Source organism: Lepisma saccharinum, chromosome 1 (genome assembly GCF_977018435.1).
Source record: "Lepisma saccharinum chromosome 1, izLepSacc3.1, whole genome shotgun sequence".
Classification (NCBI taxonomy): Eukaryota; Metazoa; Arthropoda; class Insecta; order Zygentoma; family Lepismatidae; genus Lepisma; species Lepisma saccharinum.
In genome coordinates this window covers 81,550,545-81,578,254 of record NC_139229.1, presented here as the reverse complement: position 1 = coordinate 81,578,254, position 27,710 = coordinate 81,550,545, and the positions used below count along the sequence as shown (strand labels likewise).

Genomic DNA, 27,710 nt, shown 5'->3' with positions numbered 1-27,710 from the left:
ATGATAATAATAATAATAATAATCCTTTGCGCAACAGCCCTGAAGGGCCTTGGCTTACCTACCGACTGCCGGTCTCCCTCCCACGCTTTCCTTCGGCACCTCTAAGCGTGGAGATCTGCAACCAGTATTGGAATAGCCGGGGGTTCAGCCCGACGTATCCTCAGCCGTTATAGTAGGTTTCCGGGACCGGATTACGCTTACTCATTCGAAGCTCCCCAATTTCCTCACGATAAATAGGTTATAATTATATTAAATATTAATTAAAATATGTAAATTTATGAATATGCATTTTGTTTCCGATAACCAAATGTTGGTTGTAATTACTATAGCATTTTGTTTAAGAATACCAAACAATTTGGTCAGACGAAATATGGTACTCGTAAACAAAATCATAAATATGTAAGTAAAGAGAAACAAAACGTTTGATTAAATTTACTATATGTGCGTGAGCTTGCTTTCGAATTTGAAATTACGATTGTACAGTTTCATCGAGTGTAGTATGAAAGTCCCTTTTCGAAAATTGAAACTCATCTAGATATATAATTACTCGAAGCGATTCTTCATGTTGTTGTGGTGTAGCCCATGTAGCCTAATATGCTGAAAAAAAACTCAGGATATACATAATTTATGCTGATGTTTCCTTGAATGGCCGCTAGATGGAACTGCCAAAAATGTGTAGAAGAAACATAAGTTTTTGTACAACAAATAACGATACTTTTGATTGTAATCATAGTGAATAATTGTGCTTTAACACCATTCCAAAGATGTGTGAACAATAAAGCTACAAGATAGAGAAAGAAGAAAATATAGTGCAGTGAATAAAAGTGAATCTCCCATGACCAACCTTTTTGATTCCAGACTATATAACTAGGAGCTAAGTGTGGCGAAGATAAACAAGAAGGCCCAAAAATTGTTAGTTCATGTGAACTTTCTATTCTGAGCATTCTCAATGTGTATATTGAGATCGGTTAGTTTGTACAAACTATACAGCCTAGCTAAAATTAACCAGATTAAGTAAGTTCGAATAAATTATTTAACATATTCTTTGGTAACCTTAAATAAAAACATTTAGTAAGAAAAGAAGGTAAGTTCGGTAATGTTGACTAAATTATTTGGTTTTCCTAAACAAAGGGGCTACATTTTGTTAGATTTACCAAAATAATATTTGATATTAGTAACCAAAAAATTGTTTACGACAAAGAAATAGAACTTGACCAAATCTTTTGGTACTGGTGAACAATTGTTTGGTTGATGCCTATTTAAACAAACGAATTGTTCACCACTACCATGTTTTTGGTTAATCCAAACAAACATTTTTCTGTGTGTTGGTTTAATTATTCTATTAATATGGTTCATTATTACATAAAAGAAACAATTATAGACCGAGATAAAGGAAGGATCTTCATTTGAATGTGGATTTAACCCATTTTCTATACGATTCTTCCTAAAGATCAACGTCGATTATGCTTTTTTTTCTCCTTCACTCATTTATTTCTGGTGGACGAACGCGAGTTGAATCCGAACACAGTCTCAGGTTCCAATCCTGTTCCGTGAAGGGGTGTTTTTGTGAGCGCCCCTTCATCAAATTCATCTAATTATCAATCACTCTCATCGTCACGATTTGCCTAAATAAGCAGAAAAGCGACAAAAAAACTATTTTCTTTTAGGCCCAAATATTCATCTGAAGATTTTATTTTCAAAAAATATTTTGAAATGATTATATACTTGTTCTACACTGTATGGGTAAACAATGTTTTCTTTTGTTTAGTTTATCATAACAAATATTTCGAGAGGGGCCCAATCCCCTTAGACCCCTTCCCTGCCGAGCCGTGACCCCCATCCAAAGCATGTCAGTGGGGAAGGTCACACGGGAGGGAAGAGTTGGAGGCGCAATCTAGCGACGAAGCAGGAAATGAACCATCAGCTGCCTAGGAGCAGTGTTTCGCAGATGAATAAAAATTGCGCTAAAGCCGATGGATGCACTCGTCTCTACACAGCACTTCCAGGGTTTTCCATGCTCTCTCTCCGCCCCCGCACGGCCTGTCAATAGCTGCAGCATGTCAAATGGCGAGGAGATGATATGTGTCGAGCTCTCGATCGCTGTGGGAAGGAAAACAGCTCTGGCTGTTGCTTTCATTCATAGTTATTATTGATGGTGAAACTTGAAAGGCTGGTAAACATCAACAACTAATTCTCTGGTGTATCTTGGAAAAGAACTCACTCAGTCTCTGAACACACCTCAGTCTTTCTGGAACTTCACATTTTATTGCGAAATTAAGGCAGTTAATATATTGCCGTTTTCTGAAAATACGTTACTAGATGTGATGGGTAAAAATGGATTTCATTTTTGGAATCAGCATACTGAAATTATTCAGAGACGACAGTGGTTTGGACAGTCATCTACGTGGCATCCAAAGTAAAGTATATTCTGAATCCCCTTCCCTCGCCCCCACCCCCTCATTACACACATTGCAGCATTTTCCCAAGGTGTAAACTAGTGTTGGGCGATCGTCCAGACCATATATGGCGCGATATTGAAAAAATATCGTCAAGGCGATATCAACTAGGCGATATATCGTCACGATATTTGGCGATATATATCGTATCGGCGATATATATCGTATCGGCGATATATATATATATATATGGTATTGGCGATATATATCGTGGAGACGATATATCGCCGATATCACGATATCAAATTTCCGATATTGTCCATCACTATATTTATATTGCACACATTAGTACTTGAGCGAATTAAAGAGAAACGAAAAAAGTTGTACGCGTGCTTCATTGATTACGAGAAGGCGTTTGACAAAGTTCACAGGGGTATTTTGTGGGGGAAACTGCAAGAAAAAGGAATGTCGGCGCGCATGATAAGGGCGCTACAAGCTATTTATGAAAACGTACAATTTTGTGTGAGATGCGATGGCCACAGAGTATCATCATTACAACCCTCGCATTCCGGGTTAAAACAAGGATGTATCCTGTCGCCAATTTTATTCTCTCTCTTCATTGATTGGGTGGCGAACGAAGTATCATGGGAGCAGGGCGCAACCCCATCTATAGGGGAGCAAGAGATACCTGTACTCTTGTATGCGGACGATATAGTCATCATGTCGGAGACAATAGAGGGGCTACAAAGGGGACTAAATAGCATATACGAGGGGTGCCAAAAATACAAAATGACAGTTAACATTAAAAAAACTAAAATCATGGCTTTCAAAAATGGGTATACTTTCAGCAAACAAGAAAAATGGAATTACGGGGGGGAAGTAATTGAGCCTGTCAAGCGTTTCACGTACTTAGGAGTAACATTATCTATGACTGGAAGTTGGACGCAACATATACAGACACGAAAAAGCAAAGCAAAGCTCGCAATAGACCAAGTAATACGTACCATAAGTAAAGTACCGCAAATGCCGTTCTCAGTGATTCAGGGTTTGTACAAGTCAATAATAACAGGAACTTTGAACTATGGGGTTGAACTGTGGGGGGGCAAGAGGAGGGAGCACAGTCGCAAGCATTCAAACAGAATACTACAAAAAAGTGTTGTGTGTAAGTAGAAGTACTGCCAATTGTGGGGTACTTAAAGAATTAGGTCTAAGCAAAGAGACAGTACAAGCTAGGATGAGAACTTTAAAGTATTGGCTTCAGCTAGCAAGGGAGGGTAACACGACACTTAAGGGTCAATGTCTGATAATGCAAGTAAGAGAAGAAAATACACGGAACTGGGCGAGGGATATAAAAAACATGTTGAACTCTATTGGGATGGGGTGGGTTTGGGAAGCAGGAGGGAGGGTAGATACATCAGTTGAAAATCAAATTAGAGGGAGACTTATGGACATAGACAGGCAAGAAATACTAGCCGACTGTCAGACGAAGACTTCACTAAGAGATCATTTGAAATCAAGGGATTGGGGGAAAGCAAGATACATAAACTTGGTAGGCAAAAAAGAAAGGGGAGGGATAGCATGGTTCAGACTGGGGGGTTGGAAACAAGTAAAAATTAAGAATGAAGCAGGGGAAACTATATGCTCTTTGTGCGGGGAGGGAGAGACGGGCGAGCATCTGCTCTCTGCCTGCCCCTCTACGCGTGATTTACGAGACAAGTGGGTTGAGAACGTAACAGAGAGGGAAATAATGGAAGTGGTAGAAGACAGAAGAGGAATCATAAGTGAGATAGTGCAACGAGTGGGGAGATATTTGTGGGAAGTGAGGGAGCGACGAGGAAAGGCGTTAGCGGTCAGCGATAAGAACGAAGAAACCGCACAAAGTGAACCGAGCGTGTAATACGTGTACTGTGGGTCTAGCAGTGTGCAATGTATATGTGTTTTGTTTTGTTCTGTTCTGTTTTGTTTTTCACATTATTCAACAAAGAAATTCAAATTCAGGAGGCCGAATGAACCGGACACACAACTTTATTTGCATGTGCAATATTTCGATTGTTAAAATATACTAATTATGTTTAATTTTTTCTTTTGTATCTGATCAACGGCTAAGAGCTATTTGTATACTAACGTAAAGAAGGTATAATATTAATACACGACTTTGAGGGAAGAGAAAGTGTGTGTAATGTAAAATTAATGTAGTGCGTACAGCGTACAGCTCGCACAAGGAAAATGTAAATAAATACAAATACAAAATACTTGTATATATTTTTTCAAAATATATACATGTTGAATTTTATATTAATTTAAGGGGATAATTATCTATTTTGATGGTGCGGTCCGCACCATTATCCCCCCGTAGATACCACTGTCTGCATGATACAGTAACCTCTCCCCCCTCCTCCGAGCACGCCAATGAGTGCAGATGCAAAGGTTGCTAAACTATTGCTTTGCATGCTTCATCGTGGAACTGTAGCAGTTGTAGATCTGCATAAAATGTCTTCCAAATTTCCTTTTAATGTTTTAAAGAGGTGCGAAATCATGTAGAGAACAATGATGCTGTTCAGTGTCCAGGTTTGTTATGCACCGTTGAGACCGCTAATATCAACTCTGCTGTGTGTGTTGAAACGATTCTGTTTGGAGTAAATGAGAGCGCAGAGTACCAGAACTTTAACAAATTGGTTGGAATATCCCATGTAAATGAGGTTGCTTTGAATTGAATGGAGTTCTCAGGTCTTTTAATTGCTGAAGCGGAACCTTGTTTCCACCCGTCTTCAACAGCGACACGCAATTAGTTCTTTGTGTACTCGACCCAAGAAGGGGGACGGCTTTCGTAGAAGCAGCAGCTTCTGTTTTAATGGAGGAGATTGTTAGCTCATGTTGCGATATGGAGAATGCTGAAGGGTATCCCTTGCGTGATGTTACTCGGCATTTCTCGAAACACGCTGATGCTCTGAGTGGTGAAGTTATGGCGGATAGTGGTTCCCACAGCGAGTGGAAGCGTTCTATAGATGGAGGGAAGAAGAACTGCTTCAGACGAAACCACTGCAACAGAATGCTTTCTAATTGGAACAGTTGTTCCTCTCTTGCGCTTTTCCACCACCAGTCAGTCACCTGTCTAGAAATATTGTAAAATTTTAAGCCATTGTTCAAACCTGATACTGTGTAAAAATTAATACGCCGAACTGAACGGGAAACTAGAAGTTTTATTTCTGAAGTCACGGAACAAGATGAACAAAAAATTGAGTCGCATCACAGAATATAAACACATATGAAAAATTTGCGTGAACATATTTAAGTATGAGAATCTTTTGGAACAAAACATTTTAACTGACAAATATATTTCAGGTAGAAGTGTCCGAACCAAGAGTTCCACAAATAAAAATATAAATGATAAAATTAATACATTAATTTCAATTATATGTCTAATCATAATAATATGTACATAAATAAATAAATAAATTATAATAACCCTTGGCGCAACATTCCGTGAGGATCAGGGCCAGTGTTGCCACATGAAGGAAAATTCCCCTTTCTGCAAGGAAATTCGGACCGAAATTTTAGCCAAAAGGGAATTTCGATTAAAAATATCACAATTTCAGGGAAATTTTAAGACTTCTGACTCTACATTATTACAGTTTATGTTACGTTCCAGTTTCATATTCACATTTTTATTTTTTTCTGATCTTTCTTATTTCTGCTCCCTTGAATATAAGCCTGTATCTATTTATATTTCCTTCAAGTTTATTGTACGTCGCTTTTCCGTATCTTCAGATAATTGTAACGATGAGAATTAACGATTTAATGGATTCCTGGCCATGATTCAAACCTGGGACATCTGACCGGAAAACAATGAAGCTGACATGTATGTGCAAAATTTGTGTAACATTTCTTATTCATACGAACATGGACCATGCCACTACTACTACTACTACTTCTACCACTGCTAATAATAATAATAATTACTATTGTTATTATATTTGTTTAGGTGAAGTGGCCGCGGTGGCTCAGTCGGTAACGCGTCTGACTACCATGCTCAAGGTCCCGGGTTCGAACCCCGGCCGGTTCAAATCCGGGAACTTTTCTGAAGTTGGAAGCGGCCCCGGCGCCCACCCAGCGTCGAATAACATGGGTACCTGGGAGAAACGCTGGGGGGTAAAGGCGGTCAGGGGCGTGATGTTGATCACATCACCCCCACTCACGACCGGATCAAGAAAGTGTGGGGCGTTGCCCCCACACCCCCTGTACGCCTTCATGGCGTGGTGCTAAGCACAGGGGAGCAGTTTACCTTTTTTACCTTTAGGTGAAAAAAATTGTCCAAAAAGGGAAATTTTGCCCCTTAGAAAGGGTAATTGTGTTCTCAGATTGTGACAACACTGGTCAGGGCTTGCCTACCGACTGATGTCCTCACTCTTACCTGCCGAGGTGGAAGGTCATCCAACTAGTTATGTTTAATACTATTTTTATTATTATTACATGACTAGGTAAAAAGATGATAAAAGAATAGAGAAATATAGTGGAACCACACGCAAAAGAACCTGCGCAGACCCGCGACTCTTTTGCATCCTACTCCGCATGGAGGATAGGGTAGAGCGAAGCAGGCTTCCACATGGCCCAATTATTTGGTTTATTTTAGATCGCTCTTCTGCCACTTCTGGCTAATCGCGAAGATGAAGATGAGTGATGATATGTGATGAAAGGACCCTCACAAAGAACACCCATGCCCGAATTCGAACCCACGAACTTCGGTATAGAGCTCTGGAACCGAACCCACTCAGACCTCATATATATTGATTGATTTGATGTTTTAAGTCCACTTTATGCACAGTAAGGCTAATTGGGACTGGACGTACAGTTTCAAGTGGGATCCGAACCACTATGTGCCTCCACCGGGTATCGAACCCGGGACCCCTTGACTACAAGACGACGACGCTACCACTGCGCCATCGGCTCATATACAGTGTCCCAAAATAGTGTTTGAATGCTAATAACAGAGAAAGTATTAAAGTTGATTTGACCGGACTTTTTGTATTTGAAGCTGCATGTCTACGTTGAGAGCGTGTAAGCATTCTACTGTTTTTAGTTCCGTTACAGCCCGCCAGGCGGTAGGCCTTATTGCGCACAAAATGGCAGAGGTAGGCATTTTTTTCTTTCGAGAAACGTAAGAAATTTGAATATTCACCCAGATCTCCCGAATGAACCTGTTAGATTTCTACCTCTGGAGAAGTGTGAAGAACGATGAGTGCACCACAAAGCCACGGACAAATGATGACATGATACATGCGATTGAGACTACCTGTACTGCCCTTCCCGTGAAAACCACATCTGCTGTTTGTCAATCTGTACAGCGTTGCAGACAATGCATGGCTGCCAATTGCGGTCATTTTGAACGTTTGTAACTTTAAGGTATGTGACACCAAAAAGAGTTCACACTTGCTGTTATTAGTATTCCTGTTATTAACGTTCAAAGAGTGTAAACACTATTTTGGGACACTGTATATATTCACACACACTGAATGCTAATGCAGAATTGTGCATTAACAATAAAAATTGTATTACATTTTTCTAGAGTTACTTTTGAAAAATGAATATCTCTGCACAGTCTGATATGTAGTAGAACCACGTTCCTTCCGTGCAAGAATTCATCCTTCTTTTTTTTTACAGGAGCGAGAGACGTACAAGTTCGTGACCCTGAGAAAGGTGATGAGGGAGCTCCTGGATTGGAGGCGACAGCTGATCACCGGGACTCTAACCCAGGACCAGATGAGGGAGCTGAAGCTCAAGATCACGGCGAAGATCGACTGGGGGAATCGGTGAGTAACTTCACTTGCTGTCATTCGCAGTCTGCTATGTTTCTTCCATCAGCCTGGAGTCTATCTTTCAGCTGTTCCGGAAAGACTCTGTGATGTAGGCTAATGCTGTGCCTGGCTATCGGTAGCTTTGAATGATTATGAGGGGAATTATACCAATAGAGAATTATCTTTAAAATATATTCTATGGTATTCTCCGCATGCGACAATGGTGCTGTTCAGTGTTCACTGTGTAATCTCTTTAATGGAAACACTGTGATGGGCATTGTGCGAGTTAAGCTTTTTGCTGGGGGGCACCCAGTGGTGTATTTGTTATTTCATTTCCGAGGGTAGGTTTTTTTTGGGGGGTATGCAAATTTGTATATGGGGGGTCACCAGTTAGTTATTGCGTGGCGGTTCTAAGTACCAATGAATACAGAACATTGGTGCTAACCTAGGCAATTAAATCTTTTTAGCCCCGTATAGTTCGCTGCACTCTTTGACACGCAAGTGTTGTGCAGGTATACCCCGGTGTCAGGCTGGTGCAAGGAAATTACGTTGAACCAAGTAGACGAATAGCGGTGTTCAAGTTCAGAAGATTCAACAAATGCCTGTCTGCTGCTTTAAACGTTCATGTGATTAGTTAGCATAAACCACATGACCCTACATTACACCGCTCCAGAACGTAGTGCAAACGGTGCACACACCAAATCAACGTAGACGAGTCGGTGTTGCGCCGTGTAACCAACTAGCCGCGCGAGTGCAGTCAAAAGTGCAGCGAGATATACATTATAATATTTAAACTTAATTTAGAAAACGTAAGTGGAAAACAGCCATGCTATTGTCTGGGCTCGGTGAGTTGTTCAGTTGCAGAATGTCGTTATTTTTTAATTCACAAGGCTACATGATTTCCTTGTTGAAGAGAATGCAGTACATACTCTTCAACAAGGAAATCTTTCATAACTGGACTGGACCATTGATGTCTTATGGGAACAAAAGTATACCGACAAGTATAGTAAAAAGTGAGGCGAAAACTAGCAGATGGATAGTCGGTCCAGCGCCAACTAGGGCATTCCTACTGGAAATCCAGTTGCGTGTGATTCGGCCTTTAGAAACAGAGTTTTAGAAACTCAGTGTTGCCAAAGCGTGTCTTGGTTTAATTAGAACGTATTTGTTGCGAATGCGAGGCTGCGCGAGTGGTTCCCATTGTGCGCCCGCGGCGTTGGGATCATGGCTTTCCTCGTGCTGGGCAACGCCCCTCTTCCTCCCACGCGGCGCAGCCAGGCTCGGAGAAGGCTTCGTGGGATCTTCTTTGGTTATCTTGTTCCACGAGGCTTGTGATTGGAGGCATACGGATCACAGAAACTCACCGGCCGAATACTGTTTGTGGCGTATGCCCATCTGCTTGATTGATTTTGTTTATTTTATTTTGCTTTTCTGCCACTTTTGGCTAATCGCAAAGATGGGGATGAGTGACGATACGATGAAATTGATGGCAGGACATTCACAAAGAACACCCACGCCCAGGCCAGGATTCGAACCCGGGACCCCAAGGATAGTTGAGTGGATATCGAATCGAGTATTGAGAATTACAAGATGGCCAGACGTATGATTCCAATTCGTGTATGAATTACGTTGGCTGTCTGTTTCTTACGTTGAGCCTCAATGGTCAAAGATTAAATGTAGTTATTTGTCCACAGCACATTCTTTCTTACTGCAAGTGGTGACGTTTCACAACCTCCTCGTGCACTCAATCAAACTCGTTGGACATGAAAGAGGAAAGGAGTGCAATGAACTGCTCTTCATATTGAGTTGAATCAGTTGCAAGATGAGGTCGCATGTTTGTCACAAATAAATAAGCAGATGATTCAAGCCGATTTCCCTGAGGAATTATCCCAGCATACTACGACTACAAGGGTCCCGGATTTATATCCCGACCTAAGCATTGTCGTTTTTTATAAATGTCCCTTCGTCAATTTCATCTCTCACGTTCTGCCGCTACCGTGGACACTGACTGTCGCGTCGCCACGTTCAGCACACATCTTTAATCCGTTGAATAAAAATCTCTAAAAATCGGTTTCGCAATGTGAATTGACAATGATAATGGGTTTTAAAAACATATGCAAAGACCTTCAAATCAAGACCAAGATTAGTATTTGTAGGACTACCCAATATTAAGAAAAAGTTTACCTCCACCGTAGTTAAATTTAATCGCGATCTGACCACGTCTTTTTTTATATAAAACTTCAAAGAAAGCAGTCATTTGGAAAAGACAAAAAACCTATACTTTTTTGTTCTCACGACGATAAAAAATCGAAGGCATACTCGAAAAAAAATAATTAGCATAGATTAACGCAGAATTAAATTAGATAAATTTTTATGTTACTCGTTCTTACGTAGGCCTACTGGTTAATTTTAAGTTAGAGTCCAAACTTTGTTAGGTGACTGTAATGCACAGATTGGCAAAGAAGAGACATTTAAACCCACGATTGGTAAAGAAAGTCTTCATGAATTAAGTAATGATAATGGTATAAGATTGATTACTTTTGCAACCTCAAAGAATTTAATTGTGAAAAGTACCACTTTTAAACATAAAGATATCCATAAATATACCTGGTCTTCTCCAGATGGTAAAACTCATAATCAGATAGATCATATTCTCATTGATAAGAGAAGGCATACTAGTATAATTGACGTTCGTACACATAGAGGTGCTGACTGTGCCAGTGACCATTATTTAGTAATTGCTAAATTAAGAGAAAGACTCTCAGTGATAAATCATAAGTAACAAAATCTAAAAGTTCTAAAATTTGATACAGGAAAGTTTACTGATGAAAGAATTAAGAAAGATTACCAAATTAAACTGTCAAATAGATTTGATGTTTTGCAGGATTTAAATGATGATGAAAATATAAATGAAACAGACGTAAATAAGAATTGGGAGCACATACGTAATGCAATAGAATCAGCAGCTAAAGAAAGTATAGGATACCATAAACCGAGAAAAAGTAAGCCATGGTTTGATAATGAATGTCATAATCTAATAGAAATAAGAAATCAGGCTAGACTTAGATGGTTAAATAACTCTGATGATACAAATCTAAACAATTATAATAGAATAAAGCGAGAAGTTAACCGCACGTTTAGAAGTAAAAAAAGAGATTACTTGAAAAGCAAAATTAACGAAATTGAAACAAACAGCAAAAATAAAAATATCAGAGATTTATATAAAGGTGTAAATGGGTTTAGAAAGGGGTGGCAACCTAAAGTAAACTTGATAAAAGATAAAGACGGTGATTTTCTAGCTGACCCAAGCGATATTCTAAATAGATGGAAGAACTACTTTAATGACCTTTTAAATGTCCATGTAGGAGATAAATCTGAAGTGAATGAAGTACACACAGCAGAACCTTTAGTCCCAGAACCTAACTTGACTGAAGTTAAAGATGCTATTAAAAGGCTAAAGAATAACAAAGCACCTGGCATTGATTTAATACCAGCTGAGTTAATTAAATATGGTGGAAATTCATTAATTTGTCAAATTCATAAATTAATTTGTTTAATATGGAATAAAGAAGAAATCCCTCAACAGTGGAAAGAATCCATAATTGTTCCTGTGTTTAAAAAAGGTGATAAAATGAACTGCAATAATTACCGTGGAATTTCTCTACTCTCAACAACATATAAAATATTATCTAACATTCTTTTAACAAGACTAACCCCATATGCTAATGAAATTATAGGTGATTATCAATGTGGATTTAAACGTAACAGATCAACTACAGATCAAATTTTTCACATCAGACAGACACTTGAAAAAAAGTGGGAATATAATCAAAATGTCCATCAGCTATTCATTGATTTCAAAAAAGCATATGATTCGGTCAAAAGAGATAAATTATATAATATATTAGTAGAGTTTGGAATACCTAAGAAGCTTGTTAGTATGATAAAAATATGCACCAGTGAAACAGAAAGTAAAATTCGTGTGGGTATTAATATGTCTGACAAATTTACAATTCATGATGGGTTAAAACAAGGAGATGCATTATCTCCATTGCTCTTTAATTTTGCCTTAGAATATGCTGTTAGGAAGGTAAACAAAACTAAAGAAGGACTAAAATTAAATGGTGTGACTCAGTTGTTAGCATATGCAGATGATGTAGACTTACTGGGGGATGATGTGAATACAATTAAGAATAATGCTAAAATATTTTTCAAAACTGCTAAAGAGATAGGTTTGGAAGTTAACAAAGAGAAAACTAAATATATGCTTACAGGCCGAAACCAAGTGTTAGGTAATAATCAAAATCTAATTATTGATAACAACTCGTTTGAAACAGTTTCCAAATTCAAATACTTAGGAGTAATATTAACAAATGAAAATTATATTAAAGAGGAAATAAAAAGTAGGCTTAATTCAGGAAATGCATGTTACTTCTCTCTTCATAAACTTTTGTCTTCTCGTTTAATATCTAAGAATCTAAAAGTTAAAATATACAAAACCGTAATTTTGCCTGTAGTATTATATGGGTGTGAAACTTGGTCCCTTACATTGAAAGAGGAACATAAATTGAGAGTATTTGAAAATAAGATCCTTAGGAAAATATTTGGACCCAAAAGGGATGAGGAGACAGGTGAGTGGAGAAGGTTACATAATTTAGAACTACATAATTTGTATTCATGTCCAGACATTATTAGAATAATTAAATCTAGAAGACTTAGGTGGGCAGGCCATGTGGCACGAATGGGAGAGGAAAGAGGAGTTTTCAGGATTCTTGTTGGGAAACCTGATGGTAAGAGACCAGTAGGAAGGCCAAGACGAAGATGGAGGGACAACGTCGAGATGGACCTAAGGGAAATCGGTAGGGATGGAAAAGAGTATATAGATCTTGCTCAAGATAGGGACAGATGGAAGGCCTGTGTTGCTGCAGCCATGAACCTTCGGGTTTGGGAAGGCTGGAGAGTTAGTTAGTTAGTTTAATGGGTTTTAAAAACATATGCAAAGACCTTCAAATCAAGACCAAGATTAGTATTTGTAGGACTACCCAATATTAAGAAAAAGTTTACCTCCACTGTAGTTAAATTTAATCGCGATCTGACCACGTCTTTTTTTATATAAAACTTCAAAGAAAGCAGTCATTTGGAAAAGACAAAAAACCTATACTTTTTTGTTCTCACGACGATAAAAAATCGAAGGCATACTCGAAAAAAAATAATTAGCATAGATTAACGCAGAATTAAATTAGATAAATTTTTATGTTACTCGTTCTTACGTAGGCCTACTGGTTAATTTTAAGTTAGAGTCCAAACTTTGTTAGGCTATCCATAATTTGAGTTATGGTTTTTACTGCACTTTATGCACAATAAGGCTATCTGGACGTACATTTTAAAGTGGGATCCGAACCACTTGTGTCTCCACCGGGTGTCGAACTCGGTGTCACGGTTTATATGGTCCCCCCCAGAAAATTTAACCAGCAAATATGGTCCCCCCGGACCAAATCAAATCTCACAGCAATGGGGAGCAAATTATTTGGACCGCCCCCCAAATATACGGCCCCCTAAGAAATCCATTGGCATTAAGCTGCAAATTTAGACTGGTCCGAAGTGCGAAACAAAATTAGGGGAAACTATTTTCACCAGCAAAATATGGCCCCCTTTCGAAAGAAGTCAAAAGATCTTGGAAGGGGGAACGAATATCACCCCGTGAAATATGGCCCCAATGGAAAACAGAAATAAACATTTACCAGGCGGGGGACGAATGTAGCCGGACAATTTTCTGGGGGGACCATATAAACCGTGACACCGGAACCCCTTGATTACAAGGCGACGACTTTTCCACTACACCATCGGAGAGGCCCAGGTATCCATAAATTTTAATTCCATAATCTCCCCCCCCCCCCACACAGTTTTCGCCACGTTTGGGCCCGCACTATGCTAAATCTTATCTACAAAAGGAAATATACTATCTTTGCCCTCCCCCCTAGTTTTGGCACCTTGCCCCCCGGTTTTGGGACCCAATCGCCGCCACTGCATAGTAGTATGTATTGTTTGAAGTAAACCGTGTAAATGTAGGACATAATAGATTCTACCGAAATTCACCCATCTCAAAAGACAGTCTTCTACAGGGATTGCTTCTGCTTTATTGGTGCTTTCTTTCGATTCTTAAATCGAATGAAAATTTTGATGGCCAATTTGGATACATGCATTTGTGGGCGACTACGGTACTAAATTAATTCCGTGCCCCCCCCTCCCCCCCACTGTGCAACATTTTATTTTGGAATTCTGGAGTTCACCCTTGCGTCAAGTTCTTACCTCCGAGAGGAAGGGAGTGTCGAGCTGAATTTTGGGTGGCACACCGAATTGACATAATGGATGACACGAAACGAAACGCTAAGCTTGGATAAGATCGTTGGCAGTGGCCTTCACACACAAAAAAGGATCCTTTTGTCAATGTCACCTCAGAGGGGAGGCTAAAGAAGCAAGAGGAAGATTCGGTGGGAAAATCGTCCTTTCCTTTCTTTCCGATCCCAGTTCTCTCTGCAGGTGACTTCTCTCTCTCCTTGCTTCGGCGACCGAATTCCAGCCGAATGTCAAGGACAGTCATTGAACTTCCTCCAAACAGAAGGCACGTTATGTTGCGCCATCCAGATGGAAGACCACGGCTTGATCGAGCAAATTTTATGCCCTTTTCCCTGCAATTTCAGGCGTCTGCCGGCCGGAAATTTCGGGTTTTGTTCACGAATGAGAAAGCCTAGGTGGAACAAAAATGCATTCGAAACAAAACGGCTGAAACGATACTTACTTTCTAGCCTTGTTAAACCCGAAGGTTTTTGGCTGCGGCAACACAAGTTTTCCATCTGTCCCTATCCTGGACAAGATCAATCCAATCTTTCCGATTCTTGCCGATTTCCTTCAGGTCCCTCTTAACGTTATCCTTCGATCTTCGTCTTGGCCTTCCTACAGATCTCTTACCGTTAAGAATCTTGCAAACGCTTCTTTCCTCTACCATTCGCTCATGTAAGACTTCTTGATTTAATTATAATCATTCTAATAATATCTGGACAGGAATACATATTATGTAGTTCTAAATTATGTAACCTTCTCCACTCACCTGTCTCCTCATCCCTTTTAGGTCCAACAATTTTTCTAAGGATTTTATTTTCAGATACTCTTCATTTATGTTCCTCTTTCAATGTAAAGGACCAAGTTTCATATCCATATAATACTACACAGCCAAAATTACTGTTTTGTATATTTTAACTTTTAGTTTCTTAGATGTTATACGAGAAGATTAAAGTTCATGAAGAGAAAAGTAATACGCATTTCCTGAATTAAAACTGCTTCTTATTTCCGCTTTAATATAATTTTCATTTCATAGTATTGCTCCTAATAATGACTGAAATCATACATTCATGTTAATTTTCTCGTGCTTCTCGTGTTTGAAACACACTAGGAAACGAAACCACGAAAGCTCAAGATATTGCAATACAAGGGAAAGCAGAAACACAAAACTTAAAAATATTACTGCAAGAAATTATCCTCCGAGAGACTTGTGTCGTTCATGTGTGTGTGTTTGTGATTGTCGCCTCATCCATTTCATCCTATCACCATTTATTCCCATCGTCGCGATTAGCCAAAAGTGGCAGAGAAGCGACTGAAATAAACTAAACATCTTCAAGAACTCCTAAATAATTGTCTCCAATTGGTTGATGAGCAACACAATATACATTTACATCGACACTGAATGGACATCCACATCGCTAAAAGCATTGTAACGAGAGAATACATGTACGTACATTTAAATTCCAATTAAAAAGATTATAACAAAATAAAGTAAATAATCTTTTACATTTTTTTTCATTTAGATTGTTCAGCTCCCAAACTCCCTCTGCCCCCTAACTACGGCTCTGAACTTGAAGAGGCTGTAAGGAAAGCAGATATTACGAGCAAGAAAATTTTACAAAATGTATTTTTATTTGTATAAAATTTAAAATCTATGGGGCAATTGCCCTTCTGTGCCCCAGCAGGTGCCTTTGGCCGTCAATGTTTGCCCCCTCTCTCTTAGAATGGATTTCCGTCCAAGGTTGGGGGTGGGGAATTGCCCCCCTGTGGTTCCGCCCCTGGCTGTGTTATACTCAGGGGAAGATTAAGTAACGTGTACGAACGTTGTTTCACTTCTGCCCGCAGATCAGCGATAACTTGTAACACTGCGTGGAGTAGCTATTGTTTCCTTTTTAACGCTTTTTGCACGGCGTTATTGCAGTGGCCTCGCTGTACCAAACATGTTTGCGTAAAATCATGACTCGAGATAACAGTTAAGGTGTTGCTTGTTCTCTGGGGAAAAGAGGTCGCTGAAGAATATTCTAGTATGCGAGCTATTTCCTATTTCGGTACTCTTTGCGTCAGAAATATCGATTGTGTATTTTATGCGTTTCTTTACGTCTCTCTAAACTGCACAATTGTTCAGTTGGAGGTCTGGAAAGAGAAATACGCAATATACAGGGTGAGCCTAAAAGAATAGACAGTTTCAAAGTTTTACAGAAACAAGTGTTTTAATGACATGGTAGGAATTGTGGCTTTCCTACCGACGTGATTTGAACAAGCCTGATGATGAGAGCAATGTATGCGCTCCAAACGTTGGAAGCTAACGCCGATTTAAACTGGCTGGTAACCCGAGAACACTTGTTCGGAACATGGCTGAAATTCCTCCAGTGGAGGAGGAAACAACTTCGTTTTCTGACAGTTTGACTGAAACAGTTCTGCAGTTTTTGGCAGAAAACGGCTGGTATATATTTACGCATTCGATCCTCCAGTGGAGGAGGAAACAACATCGTTTTCTGACTTACATGGTTGGAAGAGTATGTCCCGAAGTTTACATGGCTAAGTTACAAATGTTCTATTTGTGACCCTTTTCTAACATGACAAGTATCAATGATATAGTCCAGTTCTCGTCTCCCAGGAATCTTCTCCTTGCACAAACAACCAGTTCCCTCAAATTTCTTGCTCCAATCGTAGATGGACTGCCTTGTGGGTGGTTGGTTGCGATACCTTGTTCTGTACGACAGTAACAGAATTTGTTTTTGCAAATTCAAGCACACAGAAAGACTTTTCTACCTGGCTAGCGGCCATATTGCTCGACTGACGTCAAGGGCGCTCACGTGATGCTGACGTCACGAAAACAAACGAAAAGTGGAAGTCGTAAACTTGAATGACTTTCTCTATATAAAAAAAGAGTATTAAATGATTCCTGGTAAAACAAACAGTTTTGGATTTATAAAGCGTTTAATCTGTCTTATTTCTTGTAGGCTCACCCTGTATTTTGTTCTTGTTTCTATGTTCCGTCACTGTTGGCTTTTGGTTGTATTCTCCAGATCCTCTTTGATTTGTTCAGTCTATGTAGACGTAGAGAATCCTTTTCTTGTTCATGACCTTGGCGCTGGTATTTCATTTTTTTAAAAATGATTCCTACTTTTTTTTTCGTATTGGCAGGAAAAACTGATCATGCAATTGTAGGTTGGCGTGACTCAACTGGTCCAAATAAACTTCTCTTATATAATAGGGTTTTTTTTTAATGTTAATTGCGGGGTTAAGCTCTGGTGTTTTGTTTTGTTTTAAATTGATATTACATGCCAAAAGTGTGTTTTGGTAAACTTTCATGATATTCAATATTTAACTACCAATTTTTGCTTTATCTGTTGCGAGCAGTAGGGTGGAAGTACGCCCCATGTAGTGTTTGAAGGTGTATGATCAGACAGCCGTTAACATAGGGTGACCAGACATACTCTTTTTAAGAGTATTATACTCTTTTAGAGGCTCATATACTCTATACTCTTTTTTTCAATTTGCAAAAATCCCCAAATATACTCTTTTCCTTGCTATTTAATTTCATTCATTATTTTACGCGTAAAAATGCCTTAAAATCCACAGAACGGAAAACGTCAAGATGTCAACAAACTGAAGTATTTACTCCTTGACTCAAGGATTTCCTATGAACAATTTCAAGTGTCATTTTCATATTCCATCAACAAGCAAAACATATTTCAAATTCATTGGAATTTAGTGATAATGATTAGGACTGAGCCGTTACCACTTTGAACCGAAACCGATACTCTTACCGATTCCCACCGATACCGATACTTGAAAATTGCAATAATTAAAATTTGATCAAAATATTGATCAATATTGATGTGTAAATATTCTCCTCCAATTATATGCAAAACATACCAAGAAATTTGCCTTACAATATTCAAGAATTACATCAGAATATTAAAAGGGAAATTATGTAGTCACAAAATATAGTTTTCTGTGCAAAATTAGTGTAAAATAAAAAGGAAGTTTTAATTTTGCATAATTTCCAGGATAATTAGGCTGTCAAGAAGTCGCGCGGGATTTTTGCGGACACCGTGAAAGAGCAAAATGCATGCGCACCTTCAACCTATAGACTATACTCTTTTTGATCAACAAATATCTGGTCACCCTAGTTAACACCCGAAACCTATGTAATAGGACCGGTGGATGAAGTTAAGGCTGTGGAATATTTTCTTCCTCTTTAATCCGTATTTATATCTACGATATTTCCGGGTTCGAATCCGGCCTGGGAATGAGCGTTCTTTTTTAGTGTCCCTTCATCAATTTCAGATCCTCATCTTCGAGATCAGCCAAAAGTGGCATGAGAAGCTAAGTAAAACCAAATCAATCAATTATATGTACCTTTTTGTATAAGAGATTTGACTACTACATTTGAGTAATTTACATAAAGGGAAACAATATGTATACAAGTATGTGTATAAAAGTTGCATACAAGAAAGAAAGAAAGAAAAAAAGGCAAATTTTCAACACGATGTTGGCCGCGACAGAATGATGGAAGGAACATTGATTTGATTTGTTATTTAGCGCCACTTTTCTTTAAGCTTCATTATTACTATTTTCATTTTGATACGTATGACACGCAGAACCTTCATTCAAGTATAATCGCAAAGGACTTTCAGGTAGAGCATCGGAAAAAGAAACAAAAAAACAATCGATCATCGTGTACACAGGTGTTGCAGGGTTTTGTTGCCACCTTTGGGTTTGTCCATCAGTTCTCTTGTGTCATTGCAGACAGCAAGCACGTTGCAAATTTAATGTCCGTAAAACAAAAGCTCTTTTCCTTCATTGTTCGATAGGAGAAACGCCATGCGGAAACGGTCGGTAATAAAAAACAAAAAGGGGGTCGTGAGATGCATGTGACTTCGTGACACCCACACCCTTCTGTTCTCACGCAATGTATTGCCCGTAGAGTACTTGAAATTGCAATTCTCCCTGTACAGTCAAGTTCAAAGATACTTAAACTATCCACCACGTTCATCCGCTTCTTATTGTGCAGTGTGAGGTTCTCGAATTGAAACAAAACATCAGAGGCCATATAATCGTCAGTATAATTCACCCAGTGTAAGCTCATAGGATGTAAAATTAAAAAGTGATTGAAAGTAATAATGAACAGCTTCTGTCACATACGTTTGAACTTGACTGTATTGTAAATAGAATCGACAGAGTTTAGATACCAGTTTTCCTCACCCAGAAAACTCAGATGTGCATTTGGTGTAAACCGTAATATTCAGCAAGCTAAAAGAATGGTGCGTACGGTCAGGGACGGCGACAGGGGTGGGCACGGGTGGGCAAGCGCCCACCCAAAAATTCCTGTGCCCACCCGATTGCCCACCCAATCAAATTCAACAAGTACATATTCTTGGGATATAGGAATGATTCAATAAATAAGTGTATTCTGGTGTTCATAACATGTACATTTTACTTGTGAATATTATCTATGCTAGAAATGTTCACATATTATCATCCCATATAAAGCCAATTTTCTTATTAGAAAGTGAAAGTAATTACTAGAGCTATTGAAACAAAAGCTGTGATCAAATGAATACTTCCATGATTAAAAGCAGCTAGTAGGCTTAGGAGGCTCAACATTATGCAGGGTATGATCAAGATTAGATCAGAATTTAGGGTAAACTTGAGGACTGCAGCTCCGGGACTTCACTGGGAAAGACTGCATTGAAAAGTACCACATAATGAAAAAAATAGGTACTTCGGATGTGGTAAAAAATATAACAAACCACACCATGTAACTTGGCAAGAAGTTGTAACTGAAACTGTGTCGAGGGGATTAGAGTGAGGTCTTGGTGCTGTAAGCTCCGGGCCTCCACATACGTATATAAATCCCAACCTAGGTATGGTTAAAATAATCTCCAAATAAACAAATAAAAACATTATCTTAGCGTTACTTCCTCCAGCAACACAATAAATTATTTCAACTTTTTAATTATTATTATTATTGTTAGAATAATTTAATCTAGAAGACTTAGGTGGCCAGGCCATGTGGCACGAATGGGAGAGGAAAGAGGAGTTTACAAGATTCTTGTTGGGAAACCTGATGGTAAGAGACCAGTAGGAAGGCTAAGACGAGGATGGAGGGATAACTTTGAGATGGACCTAAAATAAATCGGCAAGGATGGGAAAGATTGGATTGATCTTGCCCCGGATAGAAACAGATGGAAGGCTTGTGTTTCTGCATCCATAAACCTTCGGGTTTAAGCATGCTAGAGAGTATAGTATAGTTTTAATTACGGTAGCTCTGCATTGAAATTCCAGAAGTGTCTTTTTTCTTTATTTCATTAAAATTTTTATATACCTGTCATCTTCAAATATCAATATGGTATGCAAAATATCAACTTTATATTCGTTCTACTAATAAGAGCGGATCACAATAATCACTACAATACCGAAGTGAATACATTTTGATAAACCAGTTATGTATGGAAAAATCTACAGAATTATTCAATTGCTAATGACTGGCTTATCATATTTAGAAATCCTCTTTCGACACACAAATTTTGCCACACGAATCAGTCGAAAATGTCGACAGAATCTGTAGATGCTGCTGAAGTAAAGAAAAAAAGTTATGTCACGTTTGTTTGTTTTTAAGCCCACTTTTATGCTTAGATGGACTAATTGGGACTAAACCTACAGTTTAACGTGTAGTCCGAACCAGTGTGCATTGTGCTTCCACCAGGAGAGGGGGGAGTGCAACACATGACCATTTCATTATAATGCGACAGCGTTATGCCATTGGGGAAAAAATATACAGAAAGAACTCGCACCAAACGTGTCATTTTATTACCACAGAAGACAAATTGAGACTTTCGGAAAACAACGTCATTGTTCACGGAATTAGTTGCCTTGATCCACTAATGAAACCCTGTGCAATTGAAACTACCACCTCAACTTTCTAAGAGGTACGAGCTAATGAAACTCCATTTTTGGAAGAGTAAGTCGTGGTTGATTTCTTTTATTTTAAGTCATTTCAATTGTGATTAGATGAAAGTAACGAAGGGGCGAAAACAAATACATTCTGACACTCAAAATACAAACCCTCATAAATTATTACTTTGACAGTGGTTCCAGGGACTCGTTGCCCTTAAAATAATAAAGTTTCCAGGGTATGCTGCACAGGTTGACATTCTAGTGTATTCGAAATGGTCACGCCATACAACCCAAGTCATCTATAAAAAATACATGCATTATTGCTGTTACGGTGATCAACTTCGATGAATTCCTTGTGTCCTAAATCATTTGTTTACCTCAAAAAATATGTTCATGTAACCATACGTATGTTGCTTCTCCCGCATTAGTAACGAATAGCAACTTAGCTAATAATCTCTTCAATTCTGAACAGATTTTTCAATCTTACTTGTTTATTACATATGATGATATTTTGTCAAAATAGCCTTTCATTAGACTAGGAATACTTCATGGACAATGAACAAAGAATTTGTTTTCCGTGTGCGTTTTAAATCATTCCTAATAAGACGTTCATTTTAATCCAAACATGCAGTGACGGCGATTGAGAAGCGGGAAATGGGGGATGCAGTTTCCCCGCCAGTTTTTGTACCTGCACTATGGCCTCTTTATGCTAAGCCTTTTCTACCAATAAGAAGTATATTGTCCTTGCCCCTCAAATGTTGGCACCCAATCACCGCTACTACAAACATTCAGATAGATTTGTCAGTTGTGCAAACCTTGTAAGCTGAGAAATGTGATCCCCAAAGGAGTAACAAAACTCTTTCAGTCAAAAACTCATACAATGAAAGTACTATGCTCAGGAACATGTCTTCAATTACGAGAAACTTCACGATTGTCTACCATCGCACTTTCTATCACTGTCGCTCGGCTCCCGTGGAGGAGAGTTTAGCATATCGCACTACGACGTCAAGGGGTCCTGGGTTCGAATCCCGGCCTGGTCATGGATGTTTGTGCGTGAGTGTCCATTCATCAATTTCATCATGTCATCACTCATCCCCATCTTCGCAAATTAGCCAAAAGTGGCACAAAAAGCGAAGTAAAATAAAGCAAATCAATCAACTAATCAAATCAATCTATCACTGTCACCGAATACTTAAAATGAAGTATGTGCCTTGTATTTGCAACACAAGCTTAAACTTAATTCACATTTATTTCACTGTATTAACATGCATGAAATAATGTGGTTAAAATGTGTGGCTGCTCATGGTAAACACTTCCTTGAAATAATTGTGTCCATCAGAGACAAAGGGAAAGAAAATGGAACAAGATGGGAGGATAGATTAGAAAAGAATAAGGAGGAAAACAGGATAAGGAAAGGGAAAAGAAGTAAGAGAGAATCGGGAGTGTAAGAGAGAGAGAGAGAGAGGGGATACATACGTCTTACATACACATATACAGTATACTATATATGGGCTTACATTTATACTGCCCACCCTAATCTATCAATATGGCGCTTCTGCCCACCCAGTCGAAAATTTCTGGCGCCGTCCCTGCGTACGGTCCCGGGTGTAAGTATAAGGGCGACTTTCGCTGAACGCCCTCAACTGCCAGCATCTCTTCCACAGAGAGCAGCGTGGATTGCCTTTTAGTAGGTTAACGAGGCTTTGGCGTCTGGACTCGTAGCCAGTATAATCTTCCTTGGGGCTCGTGGTCCATGCGTGTGATTGTCATTTCACCAATTTCATCTTATCACCCTTTATTCTAATCTTCGCGATTAGCCAAAAGTGGAAGAAAAGAGAAAGAGTGATTTCATAATTTTAATTGATTGCGAGGCCGACTCAATTTTAAAAGCAACCTCTATACCTAGGTATATAACAGAGATAGATTTAAAGGTTAGTGGATCGTATTTTGAGTAACATCGTTCTTTGATTAGTTATACTCTGTCCCGGGAATCTCTGGAGCGAGTGAACGAAAGCAAGTCTGCGCAAGTAGTGACTCGAGAGGGTAAATAAGTGCGAGGGAACGAGATTGCGTGGAGGGGTAAAGCGAAAGCAGGTTCCAGCTTTTGCAGCAGCATGAACTACTTGGCTTTCTCCCCTTCTCTATATTTTATGCGAGGCCATGCTTCATAGATTCCCGGATAGAGTATGCTCAAATGAGATGCTCACTGACGGGGTGTGGGTACACAATATGTGTTGTTCTTGTTTTAAAAAGGAACTAGATAATAAATCCAGGATTTAATACAGAAATTCCATTCTTTTTCTTGCTGGAACCGGTCGAGCTGCTTTGTGTTGTTCCACGAGAGTGGCTGGATGAAGGGATGGAAACAGAGGGTTGAAAAGATAATCTGTTCATGGAACTGGAGAAAGGATGCTTCTGGCTGTACCTCTCCTCCCCTCTCCTTCCCTCTTCAGACTTGTCTTGTGTGGCCTCACATGATGTGGACGGGATATTTCTTCAGATTTCCACATTCAGACTCTTTCTTTGCCGTTCTGCTCCGCTGGTGATCAAAATGGCGGAGTGGAGTCCTTTGGGGCAATTGAGTCCAATTTTCCAAGTGTGTGCTTCGTTTTGTTTTCGCATTTGAGTGAAATTTCCTGGGCGTGGCTGTTCGCCCGTGGGAAAGAATTCTTTTGCACCAATCGTGTCCTGCGAGCCAAGAATTACGGTGATCCTCTTCCAGATAAGCGGTTATTAGGGAAGTCTGGAAGAAGCAGCCGATGGTCGCGTTCTCGAAACAAGACGCTTCCATATTTTTACCTGAACATAATCACGTGACGAGATTTGCTGTGCTGCATCGAAGTGACCAGACGGATCGTGAAAACTGGTTACCTCTGTTCTCGGAATCGTACAAAACTAGTATCACAATAACTGATTTATTATGCACTTAGGGTGCGGCTAATTTACGCCCGCTTTCCGAAAATTCTTTCAAAAGTCATTCTCATGATCAAGTGCACAGCAAAATAGTTTGTGAACTGGCGCCCTCATTCTCACCAAAACATTGTTCAGTAATTCGCTGTCGGAGAGAGTAAGACAAGATTTCTTTGGTTATTTTAAGACACTTTTCTGCCACTTTTTGCTAATCGGGACGATGAAATAAATGATCGTCAAATGATCGTAACACAAAGTTGATGATAGGAGGACAATCGCAAACACACACAGACGGGACACAAGCCCCATGAAGGATCTTGCTGACTGTGGTTCTAGGCGCCAGAACCTCGTTAGCGTGCAAAGGTGGTCACACCCGGGCCAGATACCAGATTGTTTCCCTTAGGGATGATATCCTATCAAGACAAATCAAAAGTTTGGGACCTCCACGATAGTGTAATTGTAAGTTTCCGCCTTGTAATCAAGGGTTCGCTACTAGGTGGAAGCACATTGCACAGCGGTTCAAATTCCACTTCAACTGTGGATCCACTCCCGATTATGCTTTCTGTGCATAAAGTGGGCTTTAAAAAAAAAAAAAACTCCAGACGAGACTTGCCTTTGCAATCTCTGTCACGTCTCTTACCATCGAAATGTGTAATATGTAGCATAATCATATGAGATGTTCGGTGTGTGAACGCAGCGCTTAGGTCAATAATAATAATTAATAATGCAAACAACTTTTCTTGGGAAACCTGATGATAGAGACCTGTAGAAAGACTAAGATGGTGGGATAACGTTGAGATGGACCCAAAGTAATCTGTAAGGATGGAAAAGATTGGATTGATCTTGCCCAGAATATGGACAGATGGAAGGCTTGTGTTGCTGCAGCCATAAACCTTCGGGTTTAAGAAAGCCAGAGAGTTACTTACTTTTCTTAAGAATTTTTTTCTGTTGAACTCCTAGTTTCGAAAATACTGAATTTTTATCCCGAATATATGCAACAGCGCAGCACAAGCTCACAATTGATAATCCTCTGTAGTGAGTGAGAGTGAGTGTGTGTATGGCCTTTCATAAATTTCTTCATATCATCTCATCCTCGCGATTAGCTAAAAGTGGGAAGAAAACTAAGCAAGAGCTCTTAAGAATTAGACTAACTGTAAAAGTAACCCGTGTCTCCAACTGCCAAGTACTTGCCAGAGTCACGTACAGTCTCTATGATGAAAAACTAAACTGTTAAGTTCCAGTTTGTTCAACTTGCAAGCGATTACAATGCAAGCACGTACACATCTATTACACTTTGTTGACGCCTCATGCTGTGTTGAAAATGCGTTTTACGCTTTCCACTCAAGCCGAATTGATTATAATGTCAGCCATTGTTTTCGGATGAAGGCATTAATCTTTTGACAATACTACCCCACCTACGTTGCGTCACAGTCCAATGCGAAGTTATGAACAAGAGTTCGTTAAAAATAAATCCCCTAACAAATCTCTAACATTTCACCAGTACCTAGAAATCTCTTTCCTGCCATATTCAAACATCATAAGTGAAAAAGTTGTTTTTTTTTCTGTAGAAAGTTAAGCAAGAAATGCAAGGTCCACCAGGACTCCAACCCAGGTATCTGTCGCCTGTTTTCACTTCCTCTATTATACCTGTGTGGGGAATTTTTGATGCTTGTGTGAATTTCTCAATACAACTAAGATATTTTTATGGCGCCGGGCTTTCTGGTGTGTGTTGACCACATGATGACAAGTTTTAGGTGGGCCACATCCAGTGGCGTGACCAATATTTTCGAAAGGGGGACTTCCGTATAATTATTGTGGCAGTCAGTCCATATCTTGCCTTTCACTTTCTTTTTTTTTAGGAATACTGGTGCGAAAGTGAGGAGTATGACACCTACAACAGCCCCTTGTGCACACCACTGGCCACATTATCAAAGGAAAATGTTTATTCATCATTATCTATACAGTCTAATTTTATTTTTATCTCGAAATTTGCATTATCACTGTCGAAATTAGTTTAAAACTTTAAAGCCTATGTTTTAATGCCAAGGGAGTAAACTAAGGAAGCAAACATACCAAATACGCACTCTGCTAGGTTCTCCAAAGCGTATAAAAAGTGAATTAATAATGCCGTGTATACATTGCATAGAGCTAATTCGTAGACTACACGTCAAACTTTACCAGTACCAGATTATCCAGTGGCCATGTAGCTGTCACTGTGCAACTTGTTTGGCTTTCATTCCAGCAAGTTCCAGTTGGCTGCAACCTACTTTAGTGCTGATTTGAAAGTATAAACAGATTTGTCCCCCCCCCCCCTGTGCTAAAAAGGACGGGGGAGCAGAAACATGGCTGTACTTGGTAACTATAAGACGAAAAGACGAAGTTCTGGCTTGCGTTCTGTTTTCAGAGTACGAAATCTCCGTCGCTAATAAAACAAGCACTTTGCATTGTGCAAGTTGCGTTTTGGCATTTAAATATTGACACGTATAAGCTGGAGGGGAGGATGCTGTGTCGCAACTTCCAAGTGAGTGGCAGCAACGACGGGGGGGGGGGGGGGGGAGGGCTCCAAGGACGGCTGCAGCAACCAGTACGTAGAGATTTTTACTACGAAATCTCTCAGAGCGATTTCCTTCCTTTTTTCACACTTCTGTGAGGTCAGTTCCAGAGAAAGTTACGCTGCAGTCACACATTATGTTACGCAGAAGGACTCGATAAATTAACTGTCGTCGCCAGCGAGGTGTGACCGTGTATGTTTTTATCCCTCCCTGGAACGACCAGGCCGCCATAAAAATCAAGATGAATCCGAGCATGATACATCCTCCCAAGAATCGATTAACTCGGGACAAGCCCAAGTGAATAGCGATCCCTTTGAAAGAGAACGGAGCACTAAATTGTTATCAGACAGCCGATCAGTAGGATTAGTATCTTATTGACCAATAAATTAACCGAAAAAGGTCCTAAAAATGAATTTATGATATAAAAAAATCAACCTTAAAAAATCCCCTTGTATTAAATATGCTAGAAATAAGCAATTTGAACAGTCAACTCATGGAATTTTTGTTCTAAGTCGACTTTATTCACAGCTAGGCTAATCAGGATTCGATCTACAGTTTAAAGTGGGATCCGAATCACTGTGCAATGTGCCCTCACCCGGTATCGAACCCAGGATAACAGTAAACTCAAAATGATTCTACAATTACCGCTGCAGATACGGTAAGTTGCAACTAGGCATATCAGAGTTCAGTGTTTAAGTTGAAGTATGATACGAAGAATATCTACAGGTTTAGTGTGGGCAACTTTCATTTTTGTGGAAGACCGGTCCATTCCATTGTACTAAATACAGTAAAATAAAAAACAGTATTTTAACAAA

The 27,710-nt window shown here is 39.4% G+C and overlaps 1 protein-coding gene across 3 annotated transcripts in view; it reads left to right on the top strand.

The window, feature by feature from the left end:
* The window catches only part of spg (dedicator of cytokinesis spg), a 372,699-nt gene that overhangs the window by 231,468 nt on the left and 113,521 nt on the right, over positions 1 to 27,710 (top strand). For all 3 annotated transcript variants that reach the window (XM_083133592.1, XM_083133583.1, XM_083133601.1), the window contains exon 6: positions 8,055 to 8,203. In XM_083133592.1, the coding sequence (XP_082989718.1) occupies positions 8,055 to 8,203 (149 nt within the window). The remainder of the gene's footprint in view (positions 1 to 8,054; positions 8,204 to 27,710) is intronic.